Source organism: Portunus trituberculatus, chromosome 16, assembly GCF_017591435.1.
Source record: "Portunus trituberculatus isolate SZX2019 chromosome 16, ASM1759143v1, whole genome shotgun sequence".
Taxonomy (NCBI): Eukaryota; Metazoa; Arthropoda; class Malacostraca; order Decapoda; family Portunidae; genus Portunus; species Portunus trituberculatus.
The window spans coordinates 953,580-978,839 of NC_059270.1; the positions used below are offsets into that span (position 1 = coordinate 953,580).

Sequence of the window (25,260 nt, forward strand, 5' to 3'; positions counted from 1 at the left end):
CTATTAGTATTTTCTTGCTGCATGTATTGTTTTAGTCTTTTTACATGCATATTGAAACATATTTTATTTTTCTTCCACATGTGCATGAGTGATTTATTCATCCATGTATCCACACGTCTCATTCTACCGAATTTTCTGACGCCCCACCGTAGAAAAGTGACCAGGAAACTTAGCTGACCCTTACGATAGCACCAGCAACACCACCCCACCATTAATAGGAGGCGAAGCTCACACACACACACACACACACACACACACACACACACACACACACACACTCATTTTCATTCATTCTATCACCTACGATCGTCTGCTGGTTACTCTATCTCTACGGAGCTCATAGTGACCCATCTTGGATAGGACTGAGACACCCACACCCATCCACCAACACACACACACACACACACACACACACACACACACACACAAAATTAAAATTAACACATTGACACACGCCACATTTACCAAACCTTCACCACACCTGCACACATCTTGTAAATGCTTAATTAAAGACACTCCATATATTACTTGTAGATTAATACTAGTAATTATTGCATATCGTCAATATTTTCTCTAATATCTAGTGATTTCTACGTGTTTTCGTGTGTTTCTAGGTTCAGATGTGTAGATATGGGTAGCAGAAGAAGGAAGAAAGTCGAAATAAAGGAGGATCAGGAAGGAAGGAAGAAGAAAGGGAGGAGGGAGGAGAAGCAGCCAAGCCACAATACCTAAGTCACCCTCCATTTCCTCAATATTTTGTCCAACATCTAGTATTTTGATGTGTTTCTAGGCTCAGGCGGGTAAATTGAAGCAATGGAACAAAGAAGAAGGTGAAACAATGGAGGAGGATGAAGAAAAAATGAGAAATAGAAGCGGAATAGGAGAAAGAGCCAAGATGTAATATTTAGGTAAGTGTCCCTTTTAATATTAACGTTCTTTATAATGCATATTGTTGGTTTTGGGATGTATTTAGGGTGTTTCAAGTGTGTTCAGTAGTGTTATAGGGTGTTATGAGTATGTTTTGGTGCATTTTGTGTGTTTTCAGTGTGTTTTAGGCCTTGAGTATGTGGATTGAGATGTGTTTCAGTATTTGCATGTTTTGAGAGTGTTTTGGGAGCATTTTAAGGGGTTGTGTGGTGTTTTGAGTGTGGTGCCTGCTCAGCTCTAATTAGTAGGTCCTTTCAGCTGACTCAGAGTAGACCACATTCAGAAATGCCTCGCACCCTCACCACAATTAATTTTTCAAGGCCACAAAGACGACTAGCCGGGTTTTGAAGACATTTCCTCCTTATGATAAACTAGAAATCTTATTAATTCATCACCAGAACCATAAAGATACCCTTAAAAGCATGAGTATCTTCAACTAGAGCCTTTGGTAAGCAGTAATTGTGAGAGACTGAGAGGGCAAAGCGTTTCAGAATATAGGCTACCCAGAATCCAGACTTTGAAAATATACAGGAAGTCTGCCAGAAGGTAATCACTTATATGCTCCAGCGGTTAAGATATTCCGGAGGGAAAACCCACAGTCACCTGACAAACGAGAACAGACTCTATTGTTACAGCTTTATCACTTTAGACTATCATTTTTGTTACCTCTGCTATTGTACTTACGTTCACCTGCCTTCACGTAACTTATACCACCACTACTACCTGTTAGTGAATATAATTCGTTGTTTATCCTTCTTAAATGGAAACAACCGGTCTTAAGGTGAGTTGCCTGTGTGTTTTTGTGGAGTCTAGTAGATTGTAAGTGGGTAGCTGACACTTTGATACGTTGATACCTACTGGTGTTACGCATATGATTAGTGACTACACCTCCCTTCGTTCTTGTAGTTGCCATTTCATTTTCTCCGTTAATCTATTGACAACTAACAAACGCTGGTTCATAGGTTAGTAACAGTGATAGATAATAGATATAATGTAAATAGGGACTGAAATGAGCAGTTCTGAGCAAGGATATTGAAATGTTGCTGGTGTCAGGTCTCGTTTATGAAGTTGCTTGTCATATTTACATTCATTAATTTTCTGTTAATCTATTGGAACAGTTGACAAATGCTGGCTCATAGGTTAAAAACAGTGATAGTCTTTTGATAGATATAATGTGAATATGGACTGAAATGAGCACTTCTGAAGCAAGGATATTGAAATGTTGTTGGTGTCAGGTCTCGTTTATGAAGGTTGCCATATCTCCATTCATCTATTCTCCGTTAATATATTGGAATAGTTGACAAATGCTTGTTCATAGGTTGATAACAATGAGAATCTTTTGATAAATATAATATAAATAGGGAATGAAATGGAGCAGTTGTGAAACAAGGTAATTAAAATGTTGCTGGTGTCAGGCCTCGTTCGTGCAATTGCCATATCGTTTTCTCCGTTAATCTATTGAAACAGTTAACAAAATAGTGGTTCATAGGTTAATAATAGTGAGAATCTTTTGATGAATATAATATAAGTAGGGACTGAAATTAAGTAGTTCTGAAGCAAGGATATTAGAGAATGTTCGTTCACTTGGTTGCCTCCCGTACCAAAGAGTGAAGTAGCCCAGCCGTCACATTTGTTATTGGTCCCTATCAGCAGCAGCAGGAGGCGGGTCCGTCCCTCATTATGGTAGGTGATCATGCCTTATTGTGTGAGACCATCGTAACCTTCATAACTCATCTCTCTTTAGTTACTGGCACGGTAAGGTAAGGATGAACACACGTGAGAATCCCAGAGGTGTGAAGTGCGGGGCTGCGAGGAAGGTGTGTCCGGGTCAGATGTTCCGCCAAGTGTCAGCTCAGCACCTCCTCACAGGGGCGTAGCGAGCCAGGTTCAGACAGGGCCAGTGAGGTCAGGTCAGGAAGTTTGGTCTTTCTATTGGTGCTCTCCTGGTGTTTCTGGTCTTTTATTCTCTATTTTATTCTGTCTAGCTTCTTTCGCTGCCTCTCTCTCTTTTTCCACACTCCATAGACTGTTTCCTTCTGACAGGTTGGCCGTGAGCTTATTAGGAGCTTCTTTAAAGTCTAGTAAGGATGTAGAATTTTTCATCTCTCTCTCTCTCTCTCTCTCTCTCTCTCTCTCTCTCTCTCTCTCTCTCTCTCTCTCTCTCTCTCTCTCTCTCTCTCATGATGAAACTACTTTTTTCTAGCACTTTATTTCCATAGCAAATCAGTAGTTTCTATTTTTATATTCCTCCTTTCTCCCAAATGTACAGTTTATCCCATCAGAAAGTACTGTACTGCAGTGAAAACGATAAAATGATTAATAATAAACAGATCAAAATGTGCCTGAAGGAAGTAGTTTTCTTATCACAAAGTTCCACAAAAGTAACAGTCCAAAATTTTGACTGTTACTGCTGTGGAGAGTACTTGCTGCCACTGCTGCCCAAGCCAACCTATTGAAACTTGTATATTTAACCAAAACTAACCTATCCGTAATTTTCACCTAATGTCACCTAGTTGAGTAGACACGATGTATATGGGTTCAAGTTACTTAGAATGAAAAGCTCTATAAGCTTGGTGGGTTGGCAGGGGCAGTGTAAGGGTTGAGGTGGCTGAGGAGGGCGGCATACTCAGGTTGCAGCTTAGTTCATGAGGAAGAGGTGGTGGTGGTGGTGGTGGTGTAAGGAGGCAGAGTTCTCTGCCAACATTCTGTATACTCTCTCCACTGACAAGGACATCCTTGTTCTGTATCTCATGATTACTCTGTGTCGATAAAGATGGTGACATGCTCACTACAGAGGATGGACTGTGTTGTGCACTCACCAGGTGTACGGTAACAGATCCTGGGGATGGTGGCATTATTTACCCAGTCATTTGCCTCCTTTTCAAAGCCCCTGCTAATCCCTTGCTGTAGCTTTGCAATCCTTGCTTCAGTAGAGGGTGCATGCCACATCCCTGGACCTCCAGTACCGTTGTGCCCATCCCAAAAGCTGGCACAGACAATTGTGTTCAGGCCAATATCACTCGCCTACTTCTGCAGAGTGCTAGAGTGTGAATTACTCACCCACCTCATGTTCTATCCACGGGACAAGTTATCTCCCTGTTTGTATGGCTTCCTGCAAGAGAGGAACACATCATTGCCTGATGGAGCTGTAAGCCCTCCTCTCACCCAACAGTGTTGTCACACTTCTTAATCTAAGGTGTGGTTGTGATGTTGCTATCAGAGAGGTTATTTTCCACCAGATGGTCTAGTTTTGTGTACAAGGAAATCTCCTGAGGTGGATTCGTGGTAGGAAGATGAACACTTTGATGGATGATCCTTGTCCACCCTCATGTTTCATACCCAGCCTGTGTGTAGGTGGTGGGACAGTGAGGCAAAAATATTTATTCCTTTTTTTTTTTTTTTTTTTGCAATATGAAATAAATTTTCATATATAAAGAAAAATGTACTGACCTTTCATCTAGTTACTACAGGTAAGCACTTAATCGTACAGTGAAAGCATGTTCCTACTACATTAATAGGCATAGCTAGCATAGGTTTCTCCTCTTACTATTAGATATACATACATCTCATTTCTTGGTACTGCAATGCTGTTACTCACCGCTTCCCTTGTTCACACTCTCTTAACTTTATTCTCCTTATAAACAGGCTTGGAAAAAATGGATTTAAAAACAAACAAACCCACTATTTTTTTTTTTTTTTGTTAGTTTTTTTCTTTTTAGGTCTCATTGCTTTGTGTTTTATTTATTTTTTATTTGTGACAGGTGCTGCTCTTGTTGCAGGAATTAGGAAAACTGCTTCATTCATCAAGTAGGGATCTTTTTGTACATATATAGATCTTATTTATCAAAATAATAAAAAAGCTAGATTTTTATATGCAAATTATAAAAAACATTTAAGCTGTTTTTTTGGTATTCTGAGGTGAGTTTTTTTATTGGTAACCTTGCTTATGATACTACCCAATCATCAACTGGTGGTGCATGTTGCCATCCCCATTGCAATGGTGCTCAGTCCTTTGTAGTTTGATATAGTACTAGACTCAAACTTTTATATACATAGTGTCGACTGGGGAAAATTGGACTGTCCAACGAACCGGTACAATTCGGACTGCCTCATTCTTATTTACAATAAATTCATATATAAATTTCTTTTTGAAGTTTTGAGCATTTCACGATAGAAAGTAACTATTTTCACATTTCTTGTGCAGGTTTGATAAAAAAAAATCGATACAGGAAAGAAATTACAATTATATGACTGAAAGCACTGAATCGTAGCCAAAAAAAAAAGTGCGGTAAAGTTTGTTTACCAAATCAGTGGTTTTGGCGAACTTTGTTGTGGCGGTCAGACGCGGCTAACTATTCTCTTCCAAATTGATAAATATAGAGTGTTTTACCTCTACTTTAAAATGTTTTCACCAGCAATACTTTATTTAGCTTCGTTTTCTCACATTTTGGTTTAATTTACCCCGGTAAGGAAAATGCGGCCGAGGGAAATCGAACCGGTAGTTTTTAGTGCGCAATTGTTTATATTTTGAGAATATGCATTAATATTTTGCCCTGTGCCATCTTTGGCTTATAAAGGGGATTGCTTAGACTCATTATATACCAATAATGATTATTAGGATAATTAGGGTAATTTAGGGAAATTTTTAATGAAGACTATAAGCCTATAAAGGACTTCAAAAAGCTAGGAATTGTCCGCTCACACTCTCTCTACAGGCTAGCGAGCGATAGCGAGCTCAATAATCTATAGAAAAATGAATGTGGAAACCAATGAGCAGTATTTTTATACAAAAAATCAGCTCCCTGTTGCTCGCTAGCCTGCAGAGTGGGAAGGAAAATTAACGTGACCAGTCTTTTGACACCCTGAGCCTATACCCTGTTTTTACTCAGCTGATCCTCTTTCGTCTGCTAGAGTGCCCATTAGTAATATATATGCATATAATCTGCTTATTATATGCTTATGTATCACTTCATAGGGACCTTATAAAAGTACCTTTCACATTCAGAATAAATAATCTTCTTACTGAATACAATAACTTCAAGTGTTACACCAAAACATTGGCTAAAGTAGCCAAGTAAATGAGTAGGCTATGTAGTCTATGAGTAACAGTTTTTTGTTCTACACTGTTTCTTGCCATTGATTTTGTTATTTTGAATGTGAAAGGCTCAATGTTAATGAAATAAAACTTTTATTTTTTGAGGAATTATATCCATTTATATATATATATATATATATATATATATATATATATATATATATATATATATATATATATATATATATATATATATATATATATATTTATATTTTTTTCATTTATAAAGGGTGGTTCAAATTACCCCATGGGTGGTTCAGTTTACCCTGGTGGGGGTTCACATTACCCCATTTTTTTGATAACTGTGAACCACACTTATTACTTCAAAGCTGAAGAATCTGCTATGAATGATTTTTTTTTTGTTAGTGATTTAAAGGCAATAACTTGCTTATGTTTTCATAAAATTTTTGTAAGTGTATCTTAACAAATGTGGGAACAGTATCAAAGTTTGTCAAAACCTGGTCCAAATTACCCCAGTCGACACTATATAATCTACTGTACACTTCTTTACACTTACCACCTCCCTTGTTCTCTCCAGTGGTGTCTTTCACATTACTACAGTACTGTTACTGCTCACACAATGGTCTGTGGCTCATTCTGTGTCCACACTTGACTTGTGCAGTGTTTGTTTTGCGGCTGTGTTTATTTGATAGGAGCCATCCTTGGCAGGCAACAGATAGGTAGATACATAGTGGCGAGTGGCCTAGTATGGGTTCCATGATTGTTCTTAGGCGACTCTCAAAACTCAGGTTATTGTCCCACCATTACAGCTGCATGTTGTAGCTTGGACCTACAGTGTTGTGCCAAGTCAGAGTTACAGTTTTTATTTTGATACACACTGTCCCTCTTCTTATTAAGTGATCCTGCCACTTCCCCTGTAAAGTTTTCTTTTTCTTCTCTCTCCCTCTCCATGCTTGCATAGGATGGAGGTATGATACATACACTCGTACATCTCTGTTGATTGCTCTTTCAGCCACACATACTCACATTGTACACTGCTTGGGCCATCATTTGTACACATTTATGTTTGGATCTGCAAAATCAGTCACTATGTTTTGGTTAAATCTTCCTCAGGCAAACCACTTTTCTTTATATTTATTTCCAGTTTTTTGGGAATTAGTTTTATATTGGCAGCTAATTAGTAATGATATAACATTGATTTTCACTCTTTTTCTCTGTTTATTTCCACTTCTACATTAGCTCGCTAGCCTTTGACTTCCCTTACAAGTCTGTCCCAAACAAACTGAACTGCCAAGGGGACATCATAAACTCATGCCTGACTTTCACCTGTACTCTGGACCTTTTGTTGATTTCCTTCACAAGCAAGCACAATATGAGTACACCTGTTTGAAAACCTTTGATTCTGTCATGTAGTGCAACTTTCTACCCACCTGTAGCATATCCCAGCTTACTCATCATGTGCTGCCTCACTGAATGAAGAAAATATTTTTATTTCTTTCCTCTCTATGATTCTCACTTAGAAATTTTGATTTGCTCATGTTTATTTCTAGCTTTTTATGTTTCTTTACAACTTTGCTTATTGAAATTAGTCTAATGGTTTTGAGTTTTGCTGTATAGTTTGATCAACAGGCTTGCCCTTCTGTAGTGGCCTTTTGTGTGCTTTTCCTTCATGCAGTGGCTGACTGGAGGTGGTGCCTGCTGCTGTGTTGTGGTAGAACTTTCCTAATAGAATTGCAGTTTTATGTACTTATTTTCACACTTTAATCTAAATATTTTTTTGATACTTACTGTTTGTCAGGTAAATGCTGCATCTGTTCAGGGTTCAGGTCTTCAGGGTGTCAGTAAAGGTCAAGAGTGCATGGTGAGGTTATTTTTATTCAATCTTGGGGAAAAGGACTGAGCCTGTACAGTGTTTATGAAATCTTGATACATCACTAAAATTATGTGAAACAAAGAAATAGAAAATTCCGTTCTGATCGAGGGGTTGTAATATATATTGTCACTGGTTTAACCCCTAGCCGGCGGCAGTGGACGTTGGCTGTCTCCTAAAATGTGAATCGTCTATATATAGCTTCTGCCGCCTACTGGTGTGCAGCATAAATTTAGTTACACCGCATTTTGTTACGTTTTGACAGCATCTTTATATAGACTCTACCGCAATTTCGCGCCGTGTTTACAAGTTTCTCAAATCAAACTTTAGGCTTTAAAGTGAAATTTCTTTATATGTTTACTAGAATAATGGAGTCACTCACACCCACATTAAAAAATGTGTCCAGGACTTGTGACCTGGATGTGGTTTCCCTCCACCCTCCCAATTTTTTTGTTTTTGTTTTTGCTTTTCAGTTATGTGATGGTTTCCTCTCTTACTAACTCATCATCTAAATCATGCGCTAGAATCAGCTGTAAATCCTCATCAGTGATTCTCCTCCTTGTAGGAAGCATGGTTTTGCCTAAAATTCCCAAATATGTCCAAGAAATAATACTATATTGGTGGAATGACAGGCAGACAGGAGCACTCCACCCTGCCTGAAAGCTGGGAACAGAGTGTGGTATGAGTGTGAAAAGTCACGTACACCAAGGCCACTATTGACTTGCCAGTTATCATTTTTGTGGCTCGGGGGCACTCACACGTGGCCGTCTATATATAGTCGATGCTTAGAAATACAAGGGATAAATTTTGGAGACGAGTCTATATATAGTCACCCCGCAAATTTTTGATACAATCAGGACCGTCTATATATAGTTCCACCGCCGGCTAAGGGTTAGAAGTGACCTCAGATAACCCACCCATACGGAATTTTACTCTGATCACACATGGCCATTACCGTCAGTGAATGTCCTCAACACATTGATGAAATTGCTGATCGGCCTCAGCTTACAAAAGTACAGTGTTTTACTACTACATAGTATTGACAATAGATATGTTTTTGTGAACCGTAAGCTACAAGAAGTAACTGAATGGATGTTACTTCTTCAACCCTTCACATCTCTTTTACAGTAAAGACAGTTTTCTAATTTTTCCAATTTGTCCATCACAAACATTACTCCCTTGCCCAGCTCGATCTACCTTTAGTTGTTGCAGGAAATTTATTTATCGCTGGACATTTTTTTGTTCTTTTGTTAGAACAGTGATTGTGAAGAGAAGTCATTTTAGTGTGACATGATGAAGACACCTGTGTTGTGTCCGAGATTGTATAAGAGTTGTACAGTTTGCAAGAGTGCTTGTTTATTGTGAGGACAAATGGGAGTGAAAGATTGTAAGCTGTGGAATAAATTGAACATCATCAAATGAGAATGTTTATTGCTATTACAAATGGAGTAATTTTGGATGTTTTCACTTCAGTATATAATTTTCACACCTGCTATTACAAATGGAGTAATTTTGGATGTTTTCACTTCAGTATATAATTTTCACACCTTTATGTAACTTGGTGCCTGACTTAGTGTTCATCTTGCTCATATATTTGCAATGAGCCAATGATAGTCACTGAACGCATACACTGATGACAAACGATTCTCTCCACAGTTGGTCCTTGTGCTTGGAGATCTCCACATTCCCCACCGGGTCAGTTCACTGCCGGCAAAATTCAAGAAGCTGCTGGTGCCGGGACGTATCCAACACATTCTGTGCACTGGCAACCTGTGCACCAAGGAGAGCTATGACTACCTCAAGACCTTGGCTGCCGATGTCCATGTTGTGCGTGGCGACTTTGATGAGGTGAGTCTGTGTGGTAAAAGGAAAATTTTCTTAGTTATTATTACTGTGTTGTGAGTTGCTGTGATTTACAAAGGTGTTAGAGTCAACTGTAGTTTCATCTCTTGTCTGCATATTCTTTTTATTAAAATTCATTTGTTTCTATTTGGGATTACTTGAACACTAATAGAAAATGTAGACGTGAAATTATGAATGTGCAAAAAATCAGCATGGGTAAAAGATTTAAGTTTTGTGATCAGTGTTGTTGTTTTAAAGGCATTATTCCTCATGTGAAGTGACTATAAAGAGCAGCTGTGTGGAAGGTCTAGCTAGTGATGTAACAGGCAGCATAGTGATGTAACAGAAACTCATTCCTTCACTGTGTTGATAAGAATTGTTACAGCAGGATTGAATGAATGATTTTGGTTGAGGGGGTAAATTCTGTTTTACCAGAAAATGATTTTGGTTCTGACCAGAGTAAAATGGACCCTTCAGAAATTGAGATTTCCATACCAACCACAGCCCTTACTATTCTCCTACAAAAACATGCTTATGTGCTTCTTCCTTGCATGGTCAAGTATTTCCATTTACATGTATCAATATCTGCCATTCTTTCTTGCTGGAAGTTTGTCTACATTCAGCCTTTCCACCTTGTCCTGTAACTCATTAGATTGTCCCTGTACTCCATGTAAAGCAGCAGTCACACCAGAGGCCAGCCATAATACATCCTGCAAACAGTGCCAGGATCTGCTGGGATACAGTGGGGACTCATGTTTGCTTAGTGGTGACCAGTCTGCTTTGACAATTGTAATACATGTGGACTAGTTAATTCTGCTCAATATTTGCCCATTGAGAGTATAGAAGACTTACGATGGAGTGGTAACTGTTTACTGGTGTAGTGTGGTGTGGTGCAGACCAGCTTGTATTGGGATTTGGCTTGTGTGTAAACAACTCAGCTAGGATGGTTTGGATTGTGTCTTTCCTTGACATCTGGTTTAGGCCTCTGCTGTGACTGAAAAGTGTCACACCATCACCTGACACACTGACACATGATGGAACATTTAACTCATTAGTTTTGTAGACAGCTTGTGAGGCTTCAAGTTTTTCAGTCTTGATGCCTAAGACTGCTGTAGCTTGTTTGGCTGGCTGGAATGACTGACTATGCCCATTGTTTGTGCCCAGTCCACTGCCTGGCACTACCATTGTGTTGCGAACAGCGTAGGATGACAGTAACCAATAGGGCAGTGGAATATGACTAATAGAAACAGGAAGAGTGGTTTGCCAGACAGCCAGGATGTGGGGAGGAGTGTGGTGGGTGGATAATACTGCTTTCTGTATCTAAAACTACTCGGTGTTTGTATGTTACTTGGTGTCTTTAAAACCACCATTAAATACCTTTAAATGATGCAGTTTGGACATAAAGTAATGATGGATACTTTACCTGCACCATATAGATCGAAACTTATGGTACTGTCGACAGCCATGGCCTCCAGTGTGTACCATTTGCTACTTTGGTGATATTGTGACCTTTGCTTCATTGTGTCCCTGTCGCTGCCTTGCTCTGCCTCCTCATAACATCACTGTTGGTTGGATGCATCATTAGTTACTGACATTCAGGGATTGTTTGATAGATCTGGTTTGAGTCAATTTAGGAATATTAATTAAAATTTGATGTTAGCATTGAAGTGGGCACAATAAGTAGTACAAGTGAATTTGTGTCTGTTCCTTTATTGATTTCCTCTTTTCCTCCTCAGACGAGCTATCCTGAGCAGAAGGTGGTCACAGTGGGACAGTTTCGGATTGGCATGTGTCACGGCCACCAGGTAGTGCCGTGGGGAGACCCTGCAGCACTCTCCCTCATAGCACGGCAGTTGGATGCAGACATCCTCATCTCTGGTCACACTCACAAGTTTGAAGCGTTTGAAGCAGAGTCAAGATTCTTCATCAATCCTGGCTCAGTGACGGGATCATACAGTGCACTTGACGGGTGGGTCTGTAGTGGTTTTATTTAATGACATTTGGCTGTAACTAAAGAGAAGTGTGCCTATGATGTGTGGCTCTCCCTCCTCTTCCCCTCTTCCTCTCCTTCCTAACCCATTACCTCTTCTTCCTCTCCTTCTTAACCCCCTCGTCTTCCTCTCCTCCCTCTTCCTCTCCTTCCTAAGCCCACTCTTCTTCCTCTCCTCCCTCTTCTTCCTCTCCTCCCCTCTTCTTCCTCTCCCTCCTCTTCTTCCTCTCCCCCCTCTTCTTCCTCTCCTCCCTCTTCTTCCTCTCCTCCTCTCTCTTCCTCTTCCTCTCCTCCCTCTCCCTTTCCCACTCCTTCCTAATCCCCCTCTTCCTCCCTCTCCTTCCTAAGCCCCCTCTTCTTCCTCTGCCACTCCTTCCTCCCTAACCCCATCTTCCTCTTCCTAACCCCCTCTTCCTCCCTCTCCTTCCTAACCCCCCTCTTACCTCTTCCTCCCCTATCTCCCTCTCCTTCCTCCCACCTCTCTTCTCTCCCTCTCCTTCCTCTCCTCCTCTCTCTCTCCTCTCCTTCCTCCCACCTCTCCTCTCTCTCCTCTCCTCCCACCTCTCCTTCCTCCCCTCCCACCTCTCCTCTCTCCCTCTCCTTCCTCCCTTCCCACCTCTCCTCTCTCCCTCTCCCTCTCCCTCCTCTCCCTCCTCCTCCCACCTCTCCCTCTTCCTCCTCCTCCTCCTCCTCTCTCCTCTCTCCTCTCTTCCTCCTCCTCCTCCTCCTCCCACCTCTCCTCTCTCCCTCTCCTTCCTCCTTCCCACCTCTCCTCTCTCCCTCTTCCTCCTCCTCCTCCTCACCTCTCCTCTCTCCCTCTTCCTCCTCCTCCTCCTCCTCCTCCTCCTCCTCCCACCTCTCCTCTCTCCCTCTTCCTCCTCCTCCTCCCACCTCTCCTCTCTCCCTCTTCCTCCTCCCACCTCTCCTCTCTCCCTCTTCCTCCTCCTCCTCCCACCTCTCCTCTCTCCTCCTCCTCCTCCTCCTCCCACCTCTCTCCTCCCTCTTCCTCTTCCTCTCCTCCTCCTCCCACCTCTCCTCTCTCCCTCTTCCTCTTCCTCCTCCCACCTCTCCTCTCTCCCTCCTCCTCCTCCTCCTCCCACCTCTCTCCTCCCTCCTCCTCCTCCTCCCCACCTCTCTCCTCCCTCTTCCTCCTCCTCCCACCTCTCTCCTCCTCCTCCCACCTCTCTCCTCCCTCTTCCTCTTCCTCCTCCTCCTCTTCTCCTTCTCTTCCTCCTCTTCTCCTCCTCCTCTTCTCTCCCTCCTCCTCTCTCCCTCCTCCTCTCTCCCTCCCTCCTCCTCTCCTCCTCTTCCTCTTCCTCTTCTCCTCCTTCTCTCCCTCTTCCTCTCCTTCTCCTCTCCTCCTCCTCCTCTCCCTCTTCCTCTCCCTCTTCCTCTCCTCCTCCTCCTCCTCTCCTCTCTCCCTCTCCTCCTCCTTCTCCTCTCCCTCTTCCTCTCCTCCTCCTTCTCCTCTCCCTCTTCCTCTCCTCCTCCTTCTCCTCTCCCTCTTCCTCTCCTCCTCCTTCTCCTCTCCCTCTTCCTCTCCTCCTCCTTCTCTCTCCTCTTCCTCTCCTCCTCCTTCTCCTCTCCCTCTTCCTCTCCTCCTCCTTCTCCTCTCCCTCTTCCTCTCCTCCTCCTTCTCCTCTCCCTCTTCCTCTCCTCCTCCTTCTCCTCTCCCTCTTCCTCTCCTCCTCCTTCTCCTCTCCCTCTTCCTCTCCTCCTCCTCTCCTCTTCCTCTCCTCCTCCTTCTCCTCTCCTCTCTTCCTCTCCTCCTCCTTCTCCTCTCCCCTCTCCCTCTCCTCCTCTCCTCCTCCTCCTCCTCTTCCTCTTCCTCATCCTCTCCTCCTCCTCCTCCTCTCTCCCTCTTCCTCTCCTTCTCTCCTCTTCCTCTCCTTCTCCTCTCCCTCTTCCCCTCCTCCTCCCTCTCTCCCTCTTTCTCTCCTCCTCCTCCTCTCTCCCTCTTCCTCTCCTTCTCCTCTCCCTCTTCCCTCCTCCTCCCTCTCCCTCCTCCTCCTCCCTCTTTCTCTCCTCCTCCTCTCTCTCCCTCTTCCTCTCCCTCTTCCTCTCTCCCTCTTCCTTTCCTCCTCTCCCTCTTCCTCTTCCTCTCCTCCTCCTTCTCTCCCTCTTCCTCTTCCTCTCCTCCTCCTTCTCCTCTTCCTCTCCTCCTCCTTCTCCCTCTTCCTCTCCTCTCCTTCTCCTTCTCCTCCTCCTCCTCCTCCTCCTCTCCTCTCCTCTCCTCTCCCTTCTCCTTCTCTCCCTCTTTCTCTCCTCCTCCTCTCCTCCTCTCCTCCTCCTCTCTCCTCTTCCTCCTCCCCTCTTCCTGATGAGAAGATGATGAAGGGTTCTTAGTGTGCTGGTCATGTTACTCCTGCCTTACTTAAGTGTGCTGGCTGTCATAACTCTTGCCTTGCTTCTTCCGCAGAGAGATCACGCCCTCCTTTGTGCTAATGGACATCCAGAGCTCCACTGTGGTGACCTATGTGTACCAGCTCATTGGTGATGAAGTCAAAGTAGAGAGAATAGAATATAAAAAAGTAAACTAAATGTGTGAAATGATAGTAAGTGTTTAAATAAGAGACAGTTATTTTCTTCTATAGTTAAAAGGCTTTGGTAATTTGCTATTTTATGTGAAAGTAATGTTGATATAATTGAAGTACATTGACTCACAAATCAAAGTTACAAGAGCACTTTCACGTATTGTTCAGAGGATTCCACATGTTAAAGAAGTAATGTCAGGGTTTTTTTAAGCATAATGTCAGGGTTTTCTTTAAGTATGCTTACAAAATCAATGTTGAATTGTATAAGAGTTTGTCGTTGTGGTACTTGAAGGCAGTAGAATCACTATCTCTGCTGCCAAACTTGAAGGCAGTAGAATCACTCTCTGCTGCCAAAATGATCTTAGGTTCTCAGGCTCAGCCAGAAATGTACTGTTATCAAAACGGCTACCTCTTAAATCTACAATACTACATTGTCTCTAACACTTACACACACCATATACATTGTCTCTAACACTTACACACACACACATCATATACATTGTCTCTAACACTTACACACAGTTTAGAAATATATAGCACTTACAAACACAATAATCTTGCAATTCATATATGAAACTTGACCTCGGACAATAAGTTAGCCATTTGTTGCTCAGAAAACTGATTTCCACACATTTTCATGAGTCCTTTCACCTTCAGTACAGGCTTCTATTTAGATCTGAGGATATTTGTATCCCTCTGCATTATATTAATATGACAAAGTACCAAAACATTGTATAGATTTGGCAATAATTGAACACTTTTGTCATTCCTCAGTCTGTTGTCAGTTGTTGTGGATGCAATGATTTGTAGATCACATGTTTTCATCCCCAGTCACTTTTCACCACAGCACTACACAAGTTTAACTTCAATGCAATGCTTCTTCAGAAACTTTGTGTTCTCCTCAAGTAACACAATGAGCAGGATGTCCACTGTTATCAGCCTCAGTGGGTGGAGGTCGTGATTCTACTGTAATTACAGTATAAATTTGGAAAAATTGCTAAAGATACTGCAGTCAGTAATGATTTCATGGTTTGAGCTGTCAGAATTATTTTCCATTAAATGTATGACTTAATAATAGTCATCAGTGAAGCTGTATTTATCGGAATGAAAAGATCTGGTGTTTTTGTACAGGTATACATAGCTAAGTACACAGGTAAAGGATGAGGTACGTCCTGTACACACACAATGTGATTATGTCTGATCCCAGTCCTGAATTATGGAAGATAGTCATTATTTACATGAATTCCATGGCTAAGCATTTCCATATTTTGATAGTGTAACATTTTACAATTTAGTGTAACATTTTACTATTTAAGTTATGAGTTTGAGTATTGTTAGTGATCTTGGTGCATGTAGCTACAGTATTCTGTTATGCTGGACTGTTGAATTTGTTTGTTGATTACAACAACTGATATGCAGTATAGAGTGGACTGTGCCAGTGTGCACTGATGGTGTAGAGTGCTTCCCCTTTGTATGGGAAAGGGGAAGTAATATATGGAGATTGGATCCAGATATATGGAAATACTTTATAGAAATTTAACAGATTTTACAATAATTATAAAGAATTGTTTAATAGAATGATGTTTGTGCCATACCAGTCAACACATCAAGGAGTGGTTTGATGACTGTGTGGATAGTTACTTACATCAAAGTGACCAACAAACAGTCTTTCCTCGGAAGTTTATGGTCTGTGTTATGGGGAACATCCAGCTGATGTCAGTTATGCCTTTGTTGACAATGCATTAACATGTTTCACTTGGTGCAGCTTGTCTAAGAACAAAGAAGGAAATTGCAGTGAGAAGTAGTCATGATACAGTGCATAACACAGTTTGATTCTGTTTGGGATGAGACCTCAGCTCAAGAGGCTGCTGTTTTTTACCTATATTTAAAGAGTGGCTCTTATTTGTGCATGTTTTAAGCTTCTTGATATTTTAAAAACAAGGTATTGATAATATACTACACACAATGATTAATTTCCTTGTATCTGAGGGTATATTTTCACAAATGCATTTATGTAACTGAACTGACAAGGCTGTAGATAACTTTTCCCGAGTCAGTGAACCTTTCCTTGATGTGTGAAATTGTATGAATATACTGAACAACTGTTTTTGTCTCAGCTTGTTTCTTTATTCTCTCCATCTCCTCAGTGGTCAGTGGCAGTGTGCCTGGGGGTTGGAAATCTTGCCATGGTGCAACTTCTAACACATCCAAATTAAAGATTGGAATCGGTTTTAATCTGTAACTTGTGCTTATTTATGTTAATTGTTGGTGCAATCAAATGAACCCAGCTATTCTTTATATGAGCAGCTAAAACAATGTCTGCACAAGGACTGAAGGAGACCTGGATGCCTTGCTGCCCCATATCATGCCATCACCATCATGTAGAGCAGTGGGTGCCTTGCTTCTTGTTAGTGTCCCTTTATGTCAGGTTTCATGACGTGTAGGGAATGCGGACACACATCGTATACATGCCATGTGTCCCGGGGTGACTGCACCCCTGGAACTATGGATCATTCTCCAAAATATTAGTTTTTACTAATATGTCAAAGTTTAATATGCAAGATTGCATTTGATGGCCAAATTGCATGTCGTGTTTGTGACAAAATTCTTGTATACATGAGGTTTGGATTTGTATTTTTATCTATGTAGTTATCTTTTATATTTTTATCCACAGTTATATATATAATGTTGGTGACACACTGCACTGGCTGGAAATTCTGTTGCAACTCTTGTACTACTTGGAGTCTTGATCTAGATGGAGTCATCCCTCCTGCTTTATGGAGGCTTAGATAGTGGGCAGCTCCCTGTGGCAGGGCAAGCAGGTTAAAGTGGCTCTTGGTGATGAAGACAGGGCTGAGCTGTAGCTTTTGGATACTGTTCAACAGTTTGACAGTGGATTGAGGAACGGCCAGCTTTTAGTGGGATTTGACCTTGGGTTGCTGAGGTCACTGTCTGATTGCTGACCACCACTTCCCCTTTTCTGCAAACACAATCTGCCCACAAAGTTATCCATGTTCCTGTAGTGAAAATAGTTGAACATTATATTGTAATATTAAAAATGATACAATTTTAAACAATTTTATGTACACCATTCAGTGCTTCAGGAAAATCCCAGCCTTCTTGGGATTTTTATAATATGTATAAATGGAGACAGGTTTTATTAGCCTTTAGATTATGGAAAGCGAAAAAATATAAATAAATAAAATGATCTAATGGGACCTAAAGACAATAAATTTTGAATAATGTCCAAGCACTGAAACAAATACATATGGTTTACCTTCCCACTTGTTGAGTTCAGTTATACAAGTGAGTGGTGCCTTGGTCTGGTGAGATATAACATGTAAAAAGATTCCAGGAAGCCTTTGGAAGTAATACGATTCATGTTACGTTCTTGATACATGGTAGCTTTAAATAACCAATCCCCTTCCACATTGTTAATTAAGGCTATAGATTTTTCACACACAAATACCTGCTACCAATTCCATTTTATCATTTAGGGGTATTGATTTGAGATTGTCATTATTATACTGATTATTCTTGGCAGCTCAGTGGATAGCATATGTATTCTTCAAGTGGGCCTTTTTTTGTAATATTTTTTTTGCTCTTGGCTGGCGCTCTATCCTACATAAAAAAAAAAAAAAAAAAAATTGAAATAAAAAAATGTATATCAATATGAAGGGTGACCAATATTTTTTTTTTTTAGTAAGCAAAGTTTATATTCTAGCGAGATAAAAATCAATTCAATACAAAAGTTTTGGTCACTTGCCTGGTTCACATGACTAAGATCTTAATGATAGAGTGAAAAGCTCATTCCCTGACCACAGACAAAATCAACTATCTCCTCTTAATATAATATGTGGAGGTGAAGTGGACCTGTTATACAAAATGAATGCTCAAATCCCTCCACCACAACCACCATTACTCATTCCTTTGACAGTGACAGTTACATGCAGAGGAAAGGTGAAGGTGGGGTGGCCACGTGAAGCAAGCGTGTGAAAACCTTTTAGACTTCAAAAATGGTCTATTGTACCACCTGCTCTATATGAATAAGAAAGTGATTCCCCACATTAACCCCTTCAGTGCTATGATGCATTTTAATATCCATTCTGCTTACTATTTTGTGACTTTATACAGCTTCAGAAACTCCTGTTGGGATTAAAATAGTGAAGAATAGCCAGTAATCTTTGGATCTTCATAGACCCTTCCTAGTGTGAATGAAATTTTCTAGTACTGAAGAGGTTAAAAGGTGGGAGCACCTGAGGAAGAAACTTGGATTGGTAATGGGGAACATCAGCATTTTGATACTCACATGTATACAGGCTTCTAATGAGGTGGTGTATGGATGGTTAGGCTGTAGATGTGTGCCTGTTCCACTAACCTGTTTTGCAGTTCAATAACAGTGGATGAGATTTCAGAAAGGTTTGAAGGGGAATAGTGACAGGGCTTTCAGAACCACATCAAGATTCCAAGATGGGACTCTGCCTCACTACCCTCCTGGGAACCTGAATCTCAAAGGCCTTGATTAGATTCTTCATTACTGGGTCATCTGTTGTGTTAAGCCTTTCAGTACAAACAAGCTATTAAGCGTGGCCTTACAATGCTTAATGACTGAGGTCTTCAACACTCTTTGGAAATAGTCCTGAAATCAGAGGAGTTGCTTGATAGTCTCCACCTCACTAGCTGCACTGAGTGAACAATGTGGAAGCAGAGGTGAAGAAGATCCTGCCACAATGGGAGTTTGCATGGATTGCTGAAGGATCAGAATCGTTCTCTTGAGACCAAAGGGTACAACCAGGATGAGCTTGATCCCTAAGAATGGTAGAACTTGTTTATAATTTTTCTGACAACATAGAAGGGAAGAAGGATGTAGAGCTCCATATGGTGCCAGGGCGAAAAGCATACATCACCACTACCACTGGAATGTGAAACAGTGAAATGAAAGTGAAAAATGTTGAGTTCATATAGTTGGCAAACAGATCCAGTGGAGGATGACACCAAAGTTTCTACAAATTGTCACACACCTGGTGATGGAACATCCATTCCAGAGAAATGACTAAGGCTTTCTTGTTGAAGCCTGTCAATATACTGCATTCTCCCCAGATGAACTGGATAAGGAGAGTAACCGAGTTCACTTTCAGCCACTGCAGTGTCTTACAACAGTGTTTAGGGTGGCTAACTTTGTACTCCCTGCCTTCTTTAGGCAAGACATTATCACTTGAGGCCTGTCTGTAGTCCTGTCCCAGTAGCTGAACAGCTGACACTGGAGACTGTAGCCTGGAAAGGTGTGACAGGGAGGAAAGATGCTCAAGCAGAATTAACCAATTAAGCCAGAGGGCAAAACTTGTGAAGGTTTCTGTTGCTTCAGATAGTTGGAGGTTATATGTCAAGTCAGGAAAACTTTCAAGGTTGCTGAGCACATTTTCATTCATAGGAAAGTTGTGCACTGTCTGGGTTCTAGATTGGGCTTCTTCCAACTAATGGTGGTGTTGAGAGCTTTACATAAATCTAGGAGTGTTTCCTTTGCCATCAGTGCCTCTTGCCTGGAGGTGGCTGGCAGGAACCAATCATCTTGGCATTGAGGCTGATGAACTTGCTAGTATGTAACCACTGAAAGAAGAGCCATCACTGGTGAAAACCTAGGGAGCCATCGGTAACTCAACCAGGGAACCATTAACTGATAAGCTTGATTCTCCCACATTAAACAAATATTTCCAATGTCCCTGGTATTCAAGCAGGGAAATCATCTGTTTCAGTTATGTCCTTGAAACTTTAATATCTAAGACTGATTCACATTTTAAAATTACTGGATAGAAGTTAAAAAAATCTTTCTACTTCACTGCTATACAGCAAATTTTCCTGACACACACACACACACACACACACACACTCTTTGCCTATAATACACAGGATCAACAAAATCCATATTGTACAGTACTGGATTACATTTCCTCTCTGTAGCCTTTCTTGATAGTCATTTTATCTTTGAATGTATGATCATGATATATTTTTAAATAAAATTTTAGGCATTAAAAAGTATGCATGTATCTTTAATGATTGATTGCGAGTTCTTTATGCAGAAAAGACTTGTACAATAAAATGCTCATCACTAGACGATACTATTCTGAAACCTATTTTCTTTCAGTGTCAAACAACTTCTCAGTATTGGAGTAATTTGAATTAAAGAAAGGCATGTTGCAAGTAAAAAAAATACTAATATCTGATATGGGGACACTACAACATGTGCTGCATTCCATAATATCTCTTAATGATCTCAGCTAGCATCTCTTGACTCGTTGCTATCTGGTGGGTGCACTGGTATGCCTGCAGGTGAAAGGGTCGTCATTAGATAGATCCCCTTGTTGGAATCTTTAGTAACACTTTTTGCACCATCATAAAGGCTCCTGTGCAAAAATGAGATTTAAAAATGTTTGAGAGAGTGACTTTCTCACACCACCTCCAACCCATCTCACCCAACACGCCTGCTCCACACACTCCACAACTGCACCTCTCACACTACCACTAAGACACACTCACTCCCTGCCCTTTCATTGCATTTCACTTGTTCATACTCAATAAACTAAACTAAGTGCATACACACATTCCTGTATAACTTTGAAGCTCAAAGTATGGTCTTTCTTGCAAGTGAAGCACGTGACCACAATATATTTAGTAGGTCTGAAAAAAAACTGTGTGGGACAAACTTTGCACCATAATAGTACATACGTATGAACTTATTTTGACTTCCACAAAAATTCATACCGATAGATTCACAGTTAACCTCTTCAGTACCATGACATTTGGTGATTTTGTATAGCTTCAGAAACTCATGTGGGGGTTTAAAATAGTGAAGACTGTGGCCATTAATATTCTGACTTCCATATACCCTTCTAATGTCAACAAAATTGTCTAATTATACCCAAAACTCAAAGGTAAAAATGCATTCCAATACTCAAGGGGTTAAATATTACTGAATACAGTATACAGGCCACTACTCCCTTTGAACAAGGTCAGCAGACGATGCAATTGTTAGCTGGATGGGTTCTAAGTCAAGTGTTTCCATGTTCAATGACTTACCTTGATGGAGATACCTCTTACAGGCAGGAGCACCTGTTCACACAGCACAATAAGGGTACGTACATATGCACATGTGGGTATCAAGGAGTCGTCACCTTTCAGGGTACCATGAGGGACCCAGATTCTGTCCTTCTTTGTGGACAGAACAGCTGCTTCAGAACCACCACAGATGATGTACTATATGGCATACTACTGAGTGGAAAACATGCAATATAAAAAAAGATCCTTTATATAAACCAGAAACAATTACTAGATACAATATCTATACAGTACAATCCATTATATAAAAACATTGCAGTGATGCCCATATGTAAGAAAATAATCCACACATGAGAATATTCTTCTACATACATTTAAGGAAGTTATAAACATATATCCCATTAATGTGAACTAATGACAGAAATACAAGACCAAACATGAAGGTTTACCAATACGGAAACACTGGCAGCCACTGTGATGCAGGAGCCCAAATACTGTGGAGGAGACTAATAATCTGGTTGTTACTACTATACAATACTGTATCAACCTGCTGCAGTACGGACCACCCAATGCTTCCCAGAGACGACACTGAAAGGGATGTGCGTGTGGTTCGTGTCAGTAATTGTGAGGATTGCCTGTACTGTCTGTATCCAATGCCTGGCCCTCAGTTTCCCTCTCTTCCTGCCTTTACATGATCTAATCCTATTCTCCTTTGCCTTTTTTATTTCACTGAAGAGACTGGTTCTTGCACTCATCAAACATACCAATATATAAATAAGATTACATATATATACTAGTGAGTAGAAGAGTTATGTGCAATCTTTGTTACTCATTTTTTGTGGCTAAGCTATCTTAAATGTTCTCCTTTACCTTTTCTAGAACTCAACCCTCAATTTCTTCAGCTTAACGTGACATACTAAGTCGTTATTTGCACTTTCAATCTTTTGACATAATGGTGACATCTCAACTGTTCATTTCTGCAGCTTGGAGTCCTCATCTTTATCTTTCATTGCACATTCAAGCCTCACTTGCAACAATTTTTCATGTAGTCACTTATCTCTATTTTTCATGCAATCACTTATCTCCTTACCTCTGAGCTTACTTTTACTCGCCTATCTTTCATCATATACCCTTAAGAATAGACCACACTTTTTCTTGCACAGCTTCTTATCTTGTCCTCCATACTTCTGAACACATGATATCTAAATTCACACACCTCCTCCACTTTCCCTATTTAGTTTACTTAAGAGATTCTTTTCGGGCATTCAACACAAATCTTACATAAACAATCAAAATCAATCACTACATTGTTTTCACTCCCTTCAAATTGCCTTATTTCTAGTTTACATTCACTTTCAATTATCTCATCATACAGCAACCATGAACCTCATTTATCATTACAGGTGACTAACTTTCTTTACTTATATATATGCAGTTACACAATAGACTATGGTTATTCATGGTGACAGCATTTAATTTGTCACCCAGAGGTCTTGAGTTGAGATCTGAGCCAGGCTATTTTTAACCCTGAACCCCTTATTGTTTTGTGGTGATTCTTAACACATCTTTGTAATACCAAGGAGAGGGTTTCCATGAGATATGATTTAGTAATTGTAGTAAATGAAGAGGAGACCAGAGGAGGGAAGATAGGAAAAAAAAGTCATGGTATCCTAGTGACTGATGGTAAATGTGCTGAAATCAATGCTATAATTTGTCTTGCAAGTGGTCATTCAGTGGGATTGGTGGTGGGTTGCAAAATATTACAGCTTTTTAAATGTGTACAAAGAAGTAGAAATAATGAAAAGATACAAACAAAGTGTCCTAAATAATGAGTCATTTGAATGTGCGGAGGAGTTTTCTTACAGATTTGAGAGATGTGTTTTGTCTGATGCAAGGCAAGTTAAGGGAACAGTTGGTTTTTCTGGGGGTGAAGAGACAAGACTTAATATCTGTTTGGTTAGTCTTCAACCCAAGATCTCTTTATAGCAAGGTGAATGCAGCTAACTATTCCATCTCCCACACATCCTGTACACCACACCCTTGACTCCCAGACCAAAATATTCCACAACTGTTTTCAATTTATACACACTTTGCACCATCCTTAAAATGAAAACAAAACAAAAATAAATCGTATACAGCACTAAGCTACTGTAAGAAAGGACTTGTGGGTATACACTGTACACTGTCATGTATATTGTGGTGAAACATCTCCTTGCCATTTGTGCCATTTCCATCAACCATAATAAAATCCTACATGATAAAAATTCCTGAGACAGTGTTAGTGTCTCTTCTAATTGACTTGATACTCTCATTAAATCTGGCAAAAGTTGCTGCACCACCATCCCACAAACCATCACCCACCAACTCAACCATAGATAAAGCTTCCCCTCTCTAGGCACAGTACACCTTCAGTTCCTTGTCACTGTATCAGATCTAGCATGGGAATATCAATGGTGGAAGGTCATCAGTATTGCAATAGAGTAAAGCTGCGATACTCTTTCACTTGTGTCTGGTACGTCACTTGGGTCTAAATCACCTATTTCTCCCCATTTCTAAAGTAGCAAGAGATGGATTCTTATATTTAAGTTTGATAAATGAATTAATTAATGCCACTGATTACACAAATGGCCTCAATGCAGAAGAATGTCCTAAAAACAGATGGGGGAAAACAGTACATGATTACATTCCACCACGGCCAGACTAGGAATCACCTGACAGGAAAGGAGCCGAGAGATGATGTCAGTGCATCCCATCAATTCAAATACTTAATACAGAATATATATTTCATAGATATCCAAAGTGGGATATCAAAACTTGTACATATTGTAAGAATGAAGAACGATCTCTCCTGACCATCAGTGAGTCAGTGAGGGTGAATGCTACCTGGAGGTGCTTCCTGTAACCTGCCACATTTGTACTACTATCCATCACTGCTAACTCTATCCTAAAACACGAAGGAGACACAACTGCGACGTATTGTCTAGGAGACTTACAAAGGTGACGCATGCTTTACTGCCTAGCTGGTCACTTGGCACTAGTGGCGGACTAACCAGCCCTACAGTGTGACATCACTTGTTGTGTGGTGTTGTGGGTCAGAGGCAGGTGGTCTGGACTCCCTCTATTGACTGTGCCTACCACCTGTATGACATCTGAAAGCAAAGATACAAATGTTTATGTGCAATGGGGGATGGGGAGAGAGAGAGAGAGAGAGAGAGAGAGAGAGAGAGAGAGAGAGAGAGAGAGAGAGAGAGAGAGAGAGAGAGAGAGAGAGAGAGAGAGAGAGAGAGAGAGAGAGAAACTTGCTCTACATGAATTCCTCAGATTGCATGATATCTAGAAATACTACTACAAAGCTATCAGTAATTAGAATGTACCCTCAATATCAATAGTGAGGGAACTAACATTGACTCTGTTGTGCATCATTAAAACATGAAATAGTTTAGTGCACAACATCAAGGAAGGAACACTGGTGCTGGTGAAGTGCTGACGTCATATTCCTCTACGTTTGACCCTCTTCTGTATCTTGTGTACATCAATAATACACAACCACTATACAATACTGCCTCATGAAAAACAAATGTCTATAAGTTTACAGGCATCCGTCATATACATACACACAATAGTGGTTTATATATATTTTTTTTATGCAAAAGGGGAAGGTGGCAAAATAAAAAAAGGCCCACTTGATTGCCAGTTCCCTTAAAGATTGATGGAGTTAGCCAAAAGTCAGGGACATATGTCTGTGACTGAATCACAAGTTGGTAGTAGCCTTTTGTTTATTTACTCGTCTGCTTCTGTGATTCAGAATTTGAGGCGAGTTCATGTTAGCCTTTCTCTATAATCACCTTCAACTAACCACATCTTAAAGACAGTCATCTGTGCCGCTGTCAAGCTGTGGATGCTGCAACCATGACAGCCATTTCTTACATTCGCTTAAGTGTTCCAGTAATGTCTTCTCCCTTGAATAAAAGTTTGTTAATAATGTCAA

General features: G+C 40.6%; 2 protein-coding genes across 3 annotated transcripts in view; one reads left to right on the top strand and one right to left on the bottom strand.

The window, feature by feature from the left end:
- The first annotated feature begins 1,592 nt into the window (after positions 1-1,592).
- LOC123504464 (vacuolar protein sorting-associated protein 29) lies at positions 1,593-16,332 on the top strand. Of its 2 annotated transcripts, none has more exons than XM_045254987.1 (4): positions 1,593-1,708; positions 9,510-9,701; positions 11,432-11,664; positions 14,105-16,332. In XM_045254987.1, exons 1-4 carry the CDS (start codon positions 1,688-1,690, stop codon positions 14,223-14,225), a joined length of 567 nt encoding a protein of 188 aa, XP_045110922.1. In that variant the 5' UTR covers positions 1,593-1,687; the 3' UTR covers positions 14,226-16,332. The 2 variants fall into 2 exon arrangements, with proteins under 2 accessions (XP_045110922.1, XP_045110923.1); XM_045254988.1 differs by lacking the exon at positions 1,593-1,708 and adding an exon at positions 2,456-2,610.
- Positions 15,295-25,260, bottom strand: part of LOC123504465 (mediator of RNA polymerase II transcription subunit 12-like protein) — a 50,633-nt gene continuing 40,667 nt past the window's right edge. The window contains 1 exon segment of the mRNA XM_045254989.1: positions 15,295-20,540. Coding sequence (XP_045110924.1) covers positions 20,451-20,540 — 90 coding nt within the window. The 3' untranslated portion in view covers positions 15,295-20,450.